Source organism: Diabrotica virgifera, chromosome 4 (genome assembly GCF_917563875.1).
Source record: "Diabrotica virgifera virgifera chromosome 4, PGI_DIABVI_V3a".
NCBI lineage: Eukaryota > Metazoa > Arthropoda > Insecta > Coleoptera > Chrysomelidae > Diabrotica > Diabrotica virgifera.
The window spans coordinates 174,628,869-174,639,382 of NC_065446.1; the positions used below are offsets into that span (position 1 = coordinate 174,628,869).

At 34.5% G+C, this 10,514-nt stretch overlaps 1 protein-coding gene across 1 annotated transcript in view; it reads left to right on the top strand.

The window, feature by feature from the left end:
* LOC126883253 (probable pterin-4-alpha-carbinolamine dehydratase) overlaps window positions 1-10,045 on the top strand; it is a 34,027-nt gene extending 23,982 nt beyond the window's left edge. Inside the window, exon 3 of the mRNA XM_050648549.1 lies at window positions 9,708-10,045. Coding sequence (XP_050504506.1) covers window positions 9,708-9,890 — 183 coding nt within the window. The 3' untranslated portion in view covers window positions 9,891-10,045. The remainder of the gene's footprint in view (window positions 1-9,707) is intronic.
* Window positions 10,046-10,514: the final 469 nt, after the last annotated feature.

Genomic DNA, 10,514 nt, shown 5'->3' on the forward strand with positions numbered 1-10,514 from the left:
TTCAGAACAACACTATTTCTTTTTCTCTTTAATTATTTTCATTTCCATATTTCCTATTACTAGGAAGTGGTCAGAGACTGCATTTGCACCATGATACGACCTGACGTCTTGAATTGTTCTCCTCCACATTTGATTACCCTCAGTTGATCCTGGTATTAGCCATGTTAATTTATGTTTTTTTTTTTGTATTTAAAGTATGTTTTAGCGACATATTGGCGTTATTAGTATTAATTGTCCGATACGGATTACTGGATTACCGTCGAAGGCCAACATGGTCAACCAAAACAGAAGATGAATCTGGTGATTTTTCTAGTGACATTATTGGATGTGAATCTGTCTTTTGAGTTTACTCCTCCTATTTTAAAAACAGTTTATAGCTCCAAAAAAGTCTAGCTTCTTTAACTATGGAGATGATGGTGGTCATCTTCTGGCTCCTCCACTTAAAATCCCCCTTCCAGGAAATTTTTTTTAATGTTGTAATATTTACAATCTGTCCTCAGCTAAGAACAATAGGTAAATTACTTGACAAAAATTGAAAATTTGACCTGTAGAGGGAGATCCAGTGATCACCCTCTTTACATAAATTAAATTAAAACAATTTTAAAGTAAGTTTAGTTATCACAGATTATTCGAATCTTCTTGCTAGGTCTACTACTTTGAATCTCTTCAGGCGTCGTACATCATTGTGGTCATCAGTGATGTTGCTGGCTAACTCGTTTGGATGAGATTCTAGTCTCTTGGAATATTTTTTGTAATATTCCGTTATTACTGTTTTTATGGATGGCACATTGAGGTCTTGCTCTATCACATAGTTTGGCACGTACCAAGGGGCATTCAGCATTGTTCTAAGGACTTTGTTCTGGAATCTCTGCAATATTTCTAGGTTAGTTTGACTGGCTGTCCCCAAAGTTGGATACCATAGGTCCACACTGGTTTTAATATAGTTTTATATCTCAGCAGTTTGTTTTCAAGTGATAGTTGAGATTTACGACCGATGATCCAGTACATTTCTCGAAATTTTATTCCTAGTTGTTTTCTTTTTGTAAAAATGTGTTTTTGCCAAGTTAATCTCCTATCAAGATGAATTCCTAGGTACTTGACAGTATCGGTTTGTGGGAGTTGCTTTTCATTTAGTGTTACAGATGGACATGTTTGTCTTCTCATGATGAAGGTTACATGGATGGATTTACTCTCATTCGCCTTTATCTTCCATTTTTTAAGCCATATTTGTATATTATTAAGGTCTTTCTGAAGGGTTCTAGATGCTGTATTTGGATCATGGTGAGAGGCTAGTACAGCAGTGTCATCAGCAAAAGTTGCACACGTTGTTTTGTTACTTGTGGGTAGGTCAGCAGTGTAGAGCAAGTACAATATCGGTCCCAAGACACTTCCTTGTGGTACTCCGGCTTTTATTGGTCTTAGGCTTGTGTATTCATTATCCTGCTTGACTAGGAAATGTCGGTTGGAAATATAGCTTTTTAGGATTTGATAAAAAGGATGAGGAAGGTTTTTCTTTAGTTTAAAGAGTATACCAGCATGCCATACCTTGTCGAAGGCCTGACCAATGTCCAGGAATGCAGCAGAACAATACCTTTTATTTTCTAGATCACTTCTGATGTGTTTTACCAGTCTGTGTACCTGTTCTATCGTTCCGTGTTGTGTTCTGAACCCAAATTGGTGTTGGGGAATTAGTTTCCTTTCTTCTATAACTGGGGATAATTGTTTAAGGAGAAGTTTTTCCAAAATTTTTGATAGAACAGGTAGCAGGCTTATTGGTCTGTATGAAGTCACCTGAGTTTTATTTTTCCCTGGCTTAGGTATGAGAATAATTTGAGCAACTTTCCATTGTTCTGGGTAGTAACCTAGCCTAAATATTGCAATCAATACTTGCGTTATCATTTTCAGACCTTTGCATGTCAATTGCTGCAGTACTTTCCCGTTGATCAGGTCATACCCTGGAGCTTTTTTTGGACTGATTTCATGCTGGATCATATTTCTAACTTCTTTAGTGGTGATTTTTTGTATAGGTAAGTCCATCTGGTAGGGTGATTCCAGGAAGTCATTTATTTCTTCCTCTGTGTCACCATCTTCCATGGGATGTGGCTGGAATACATTAGTGAGGTGATTTGCAAATGCTTCGGCTTTTTCCTTATTATTTCTACACCAGTTTCCCTCTTGGTTTCGTATTGGCGGTATTTGTTGTTTCGGGTGTTTGATTTTTCTCGTGGCCTTCCAGAGGGAATATTCACTATCTGCGTTTGCTGATAAACCTGTAAGATATTCTTGTATTTTGTTATTTTTGATATTATGCAATTGTAGTTTAATTTCCTTGGTGATTTTATTTAATTTCGTCTTGTTCTCAGGTGTTCTTTTTCTTCGCCACTCCTCCTTTATTTTTCTCTTTCTAGCAATCATTTCCTTTATTACAGTTGGGCAATTCTCTTTAAATTCTGTTTGGTAGCAGTCAGGGGTAGCATACCAAGCAGCTTCTTGTATAGATTTCTGAAGATTTTCTACTGCTGCGTAGATGTCACTTTCTGTTTTCAATGGGATGTTTATGTCAATTAGTTCATCTAGTTTAGTCTTGAAAATGCTCCAGTCTGTTTTGTTACTGTATAGTGATGGTTGTTTAGTACTGTTTGTTATTTGTGCATACCATGTCGCGATTACGCTAGAGTGGTCAGAGGGTAGATCGTAACAAGATTCTACTTTTGCCAATTTAACATTAATTCCTTTAACAATATAGAAGTCGAGTAGATCAGGTATTTTTGCATTGTCGGTAGGCCAGTAAGTTGGTTCCCTTGTGGTGAGGTATTTGCATTGGTCGCATTTATAGCTTTAAGAAGTTCTCTGCCTTTTGTGGTAAATCAGGAAAATTAATTTAAAAAATTTCCACTAAAAAATTGTGATGTATTGGAGCGTCGACATGCAATATTCACTTTTTCTGACGTTTGTTTTCTGATCCTGACTGTATTTTCTGTTTGAATTCCGACAATTCGTTGTCAGAATCCAGAATTCGTAGTCTATTTTTTTTAATGTGATTGAAAATGTGGTGATTAGCAGTTAGTGTAGGAAACAGAGGTTGAACCTTGCAAAATGGACACAAGTCCGGTTTTATTTTTTTTTTTTCGTTATATCAAGGGGTGCTTATTATAAGACTAACTTTTTCTGAAAAAATTTCGCCCCGGAACCCCCTTTTCACCCCTTTAAAGGGGGTAATTTGTGGTTTTTGCGGAACATAGCCCTTCCTGTACCTTTTACAAAAAAATTTTTTGATAGAAATATGAAGAGGACTATTTTTTCTACGATTTATTTCCCGACAGCATATGTCTATCATCCACCGTTTAGCGGGGGTGGCGCCCCAAAGTTGACAAGTTTTTAAAAAAAGATGTTTTTAAAAAAATATATTTTTCCCTATCTGTAACGGAAATTAAGAAGAAATCCTGCGGCAATTATTCACAAATAAGTGACTGATTTTTTTGGTATAGGTTTCACTTAAGGGTAATTGCCTTATTTTTAATTACAGGGTGTTACATTTTAAAAACCACTTTTTATACCATCTGAACCGTTTATGCTAGAGTAAAAAGACTTTCAGCGATTACCCATGTACTGGTGCTATTTACAAATTTGTATAATGCACCCCCATTTTTCCCCGGAACCACCCCAAAATAAAGAAGAATTAATAAATAAAGTGATTTTCTTGGAATCCTTCACACACAATGCCCTTTATTAATATGCTTCATATATCATGCATGGACACCAAAAGCGATTTCCTAGTGCAACCCCTGTAGCCAAAAAAAAAAATAAATAAAATGGGGCGTTGAATTTTTTTTTTGGTTTTTTGCTTTTTGATCCATATGGGCATATGCTTCATCAATAGTGCTTTTCAAAAATATATATGGTTATTGCAACATCCCTGCGGAAACCACCCCTATCCTTGAAAATATACTGCAGAAACTATCCCTATCCCTTGGCGAGGATGTTTTTACGATTTTCTCATTACCTATGCATTCATTTTAAACAAAACTTATACAAGGTTAAAGACCACTATTTACTCTAAAAATTAGGTCCTATTCATTTTTTTCGTGTAAGCAACCGTTACGGCACAGTTGCGCCGTAAACCTCATATATGCTTTGGCGGGCTCCAGTTTTTGTTTTTTTTTCATCTGTTCGTTTTATTGATAAAGTACTTATGTAAAATAAAACAACAAAGTGTAACCTACAAATTATGACCTATGCACATTTTACAATCTTTGCGCCCCAAAGCCACAGTGGTGGCCCAAAATCAATTTTTGCATATTTTCGCCACCTACATGCATTTTATTGCATTAATGCTACCTTAATAGCACAATATTTACCCTTAAGTGGTCGCTAAGCAGTGGCGGATCCAGGGAGGGGTGATGGGGGTGATCACCTCCCCCCCTCTCAAACCAAGTGATATTATATTCAAAGGTTATAAAAATATTCATTTATTTTTATAGAAATACTTATATTATTTTTATAAGAATGGCGTACTTTTTATGCTTTAAGAGTTATGCGAGTTAAGAGGGGGGTGCCAATTGGCTAAATTTCTATAAAAATAAAAGAATATTTTTATAATCTTTGAATATAATATCACTTGGTTTGAGAGAGGGGGGAAGTGATCACCCCCATCACCCCTCCCTGTATCCGCCACTGCTTAGCGACCACCTAAGGGTAAATATTGAGCTATTAAGGTAGCATTAATGCAATAAAATGCGTGTAGGTGGCGAAAATATGCAAAAATTGATTTTGGGCCACCACTGTGGCTTTGGGGCGCAAAGATTGTAAAATGTGCATAAGTCATAATTTGTAGGTTACACTGTGTTGGTTTATTTTACATAAGTACTTTATCAATAAAACGAACAGATGACGAAAAAGAAACAAAAACTGGAGCCGGCCAAAGCATATATGAGGTTTACGGCGCAAATGTGCCGTAACGGTTGCTTATACGAAAAATATGAATAGGACCTAATTTTTAGAGTAAATAGTGATCTTTAAACTTGTATAAGTTTTGTTTAAAAAGAATGCATAGGTAATGAGAAAATCGTAAAAACATGCTCGCCAAGGGATAGGGGTAGTTTCTGCAGTATATATTCAAAGATAGGGGTGGTTTCCGCAGGGATGTTGCAATAACCATATATATTTTTGAAAAGCACTATTGATGAAGCATATGCCCATATGGATCAAAAAGCAAAAAACAAAAAAAAATTCAACCCCCCATTTTATTTATTTTTTATGGCTACAGGGGTTGCAATACGAAATCGCATTTGGTGCCCATGCATGGGTAATAATAATAACGTGCACAAAATGATATATGAAGCATATTAATAAAGGACATTGTGTGTGAATGATTCCAAGAAAATCACTTTATTTATTAATTCTTCTTTTTTTTGTGGTGGTTCCGGGGAAAAATGGGGGTGCATTATACAAATTTGTAAATAGCACCAGTACATGGGTAATCGCTAAAAGTCTTTTTACTCTAGCATAAACGGTTCAGATGGTATAAAAAGGGGTTTTTTTAAAATGTAACACCCTGTAATTAAAAAAAGGGCAATTACCCTTAAGTGAAACCTATACCAAAAAATCAATCAATTATTTGTGAATAATTGCCGCAGGATTTCTTCTTAATTTCCGTTACAGTTGGGGAAATATATATTTTTTTTAAAAACATCTTTTTTAAAAACTTGTCAACTTTGGGGCGCCACCCCCGCTAAACAGTGGATGATAGACAGATGCTGTCGGGAAATAAATCGTAGAAAATATAGTCCTCTTCATATTTCTATAAAATAAATTTTTTGTAAAAGGTACAGGAAGGGCTACGTTCCGCAAAAACCACAAATTACCCCCTTTAAAGGGGTGAAAAGAGGGTTCCGGGGCGAAATTTTTTCAGAAAAAGTTAGTCTTATAATAAGCACCCCTTGATAATCCAGAAAAAAAAATAAAACCGGACTTGTGTCCATTTTGCAAGGTTCAACCTTTATTTTCTACACTAAGTGGGAGCACGCAAAATAGAATTATATTTAGTGACGTCACGTTGCCTACCAACTGTCGATTCTCCCATTATGAAATTCTATTTTCTGACGTCAACAAAATAGAATTCTATTTGGCGTGCTGCGTGCTCTGGGCCTAGAAGTTGAGTAATAGTGGAAATCATGTCTGTTTACAGTACTGTTCTTGTGGAAAAATAAAATTTTGTACAAATAAAAAATGTAGTCGAGGAAATATGCATCATTCTGAATTTGTTCCTGTGCCCACCGACAAAATTCTATTCTTTTATTATAGTCATCACCATTAAGCTCTTGTTTTAATTGTGTATAATATGGATGCATCATGTTTTTTTCATACATTACGACCAGTAATTTCAAAAGCATTTTCAATTTCCCTCATACGGATTTTCAGTGACAGTAAGGATTACATTTTCTTTATTTACCATAGTTTTTTTTTGATCAGATTTTGTCATAATCTACATGTCAAGGCTGTTGAAACCTTTCTAGTAACCTTTGAAAAGCTTATTTTTTGATTGTCGTCTATCAGGGATAAATTGATGATGATAAATTCTTCTAGCACAAAAACCATACCAAACAGTTCCACCTTATAAAAGTTCGTGTAAATATTAGGTAGTAACAAAAATAGTAAATTGCATTAAGATGCACCAATAATTATGGCAAATAATAAATGGAACGCTAATTAACAACATTAGATATGCGGACGATACTATCATAATAGCAGACAACCTTAAAGACCTCCAAAAGCTAATGAACAAGATAGTTGAGTATGGAGAGGAATATGGATTGTCAATAAACATTAAGAAAACTAAATTTATGAGGATATCAAAGACCCAGGGTAATGATGAAAGCCTGACAATTAAAGGTAAAACTTTAGAACAAGTAGAAAACTACAACTATCTTGGCACAATAATTAATCACACAAACGATTACTCCAAAGAAATCAAAGTTCGAATAGAGAAAGCAAGAACAAACTTCAATAAAATGAGAAAGGTACTTTGTGCAAGAGAACTGAAATTAGACTTGAGAGTTAGGCTGGCAAGGTGTTATATTTTCTCGACTCTGCTTTACGGGATAGAAGCATGGACACTTAACGCATCGACTGCTAAAAAGTTGGAAGCATTTGAACTGTGGGTGTATAGAAGAATCCTGAAGATATCATGGACCGAGCATATAACAAACAACGAAGTCATGAGAAGAGTCAACAAAAGACTGGAAATATTGGAAACCATCAAGACACGAAAGCTGAAGTACCTGGGGCATGTTATGCGTAATGAGAGATACAACATACTTCAGTTGATTATACAGGGGAAAATCCAGGGCAAGAGAAGTGTAGGAAGGAGACGAATCTCGCGGTTGCGTAACTTGAGGGAATGGTACGGATGCACATCAACCGAACTATTCAGAGCAGCAGCATCTAAGATCAGAATAGACATGATGATTGCCAACCTCTGTCGCGGAGATGGCACGTGAAGAAGAAGAATAATTATGGCTAAATTTCATATAAACATAATACTTAAAATACTAAACACTTTTCCAAACACAGGGTGTTCAATTGAAAAAAAGATAAGTTTGTTCCACCCTGTCAATATGGGTGGTCCTATATATTTGAACATATTTTTAAAGTATGGTCCTACCTATGTTTCAACCTTGACCTAAATATTTTTTTCTGTAGGTATTTCTTAAGATAAATGAGTAATTGGACTTCCTCGCACTAATGGTGCACCCTATATATACATACATACATACGTACAGTGCAGATTCTAAAGGTGTCGTTAGGGGATGGCGTATATGCGCAGTATTATAGTCAGTGTATGAGAGAGAAAGTATTCGAAATAATGAAATAACAAATTTTATAATATTTTTAATTTCATTATTTCGAATACTTTCTTTCTGTTACACCGACTATAATACTGCACATAGACGCCATCCCCCACCGGCCCCATTAGAATCTGTGCACTGTACATGCTTGTATATGTATGTTTATACAGCACAGCATTTAATGGATAATGTCTAATCCTAAAATTATCGTGTACTAAATTCGCTCTATCGAGATTCACTTTGACACTGACGTTAGTAATTTCTTTTTTGGAAAGTTCAGTTGTCAGAAGTGACTGGAAATTACTACACAACCAACGCACCTTCTCATAGCCAATATTATTAATAGTAAACAGACATAAAAATAACATAAACCTTACGCCAATCAATAATTATTTTTTCTACGAGCGTGCAAAAATGTCTCCTTTCGCGCACGCGTTTTAGTTTAGAAAGTTTTACTTTTCCGCATGCGTTTTACTTTTCCGCACGCGTTTAGATATTTTAATATGGCCTTATAATAATTAAAATACATGCAATAAACTAATATTTAGATATTATTTACTATTTTATTTCAAATGTATCTTATTGTGTTCCTGTTTTAATGAAATTAACGCGACAATTCGATGAAATAAAATTATTTTGACATAATATTCGAAACTCAAATCGGTAGACAATAACAGTCGTTTTGAATCATCGTCATGGAAACCAATATCGTCGTCATGCTATAGTTATTTTCCTAACAAGTGCAGAAAGTCATTCATTCTTTTCCGCACGCGACTGTAGTTTGCCGAACGACGCGAAGCGGGAGTTCGGCAAGCAGTCGAGTGCGGAAAAGAGACTTTCTGCAAGAGTTAGGAACAATATTTTTTCTAAGAGTCTTTAAAAAATTACCAAAATATGAAAATACATACACAAATTAATTCTTTGACAAGGTTGTCAAAACCAAACTTTCAATATAATTAGTTAGCATGACGACGATCTTGGTTTCCATGACGATAATTCAAAACGACTGTTATTGTCTACCGATTTGACTTTCGAATATTATGTCAAAATAATTTTATTTCATCAAACTGTCGCGTTAATTTCATTAAAACAGGAACACAATAAGATATATTTGAAATAAATTAGTAAATAATATCTAAATATTATTTTAATGCATGTATTATAATTACTTTAAGGCCATATTAACATATCTAAATTAACACGCGTGCGGAAAAGTAAAAACCGCGTGCGGAAAAGTAACACGCGTGCGGAAAAATGAAACTTTCTAAACTAAAATGCGTGCGCGAAAGTAGACATTTTTGCACGCTCGTGGAAAAACTAATTATATTGAAAGTTTGGTTTTGACAACCTTGTCAAAGAATTAATTTGTGTATGTATTTTCATATTAATTAAATTAATTGATTAAGATTTGGTCATTTTTTAAAGACTCGTAGAAAAAATTTTGTTCCTAACTCTTGCAGAAAGTCTCTTTTCCGCACTCGACTGCTTGCCAGAACGACTTCGCGTCGTTCGGCAAACTGCAGTCGCGTGCGGAAAAGTACGACGTTCTGCACTTGTTAGTTACACCATTATAATGTATTGATAACAAATGAGAAAATTATTTATTGTACAAAATAAAAATATTTTGTAGAAATAAACTCCACAAAATTTTATGAGATTAGCAGACACTCCCACTATTTCTAAAATTCTTCTTTTTTAATGAAATATTAAGTTGATTTTAGCAGTTAATAGAGTGAGGTAGGAATTTTTGTGTTGTATGTTTCCTATTCCGAATGTGTCAAAGTGAATCTCGGTAGAGCGAATTTAGTATACCTACTAAGATTAATTTTTATTTTATACTCATTCATGTCTTTTTGTTAGGCTTTTGGTTTTATGAGCCGCACAGCTCTTCTTGCTGAAAAGATGGATCACCACCCAGAATGGTTTAATGTATACAACAAAGTACAAGTTACCTTGTCTTCACACGATGTTAATGGATTAAGTGGAAGAGATGTAAAACTGGCAAACTTCATGGAAGATGTTGCCAAAGGTATTAAGTCTTAAAAAATAATATGGACCTCAAGTTTCTGTAATATGATAACAATCTCGATATACAATAAGACTATCTTATAATTATGTTTTGTTGACTGTTAGAAGACTTTATTTACATTTGTTTTGGATAAATCTACATTTGTTTGTTAATAAACTGTGCATAATAATTTTATGTTGTTTTATTTTGTTAAAGATTAATCACCACCTTTCTTCTGCTGTTTTTCACAATAGGGCTTTTTTATGGTCAATTACTTGCAGTATTTAGTTCAAAACAGATTCAATTTTCAATTCCTAAAATGTGACATTATATGTCAGAAATTGATCGTTATACAATTTTTTCACCCTTGGGTGATATCGAGATCGTTCAAAAGGATTATTTTCTTGTGTGTTGATGTATTTACGGAAAATCTAAATTATTCACTTACTTCTATTGCTTTGACTATGGTTTGTTTTTAAACAAAGAGGAGTAAACTAAAAAGACAGATTTACACCCAAGAAAGTCACTAGAAAAATCACCAAATACATCTTCTGTTTTGGTTAATAATATCGGCCTTCGACGGTAAATCATACATATTATATTAAACTAATACGTCGTTAAACAGTTCTAAGAACAACTGTTTTTTATATAAAAGTAGA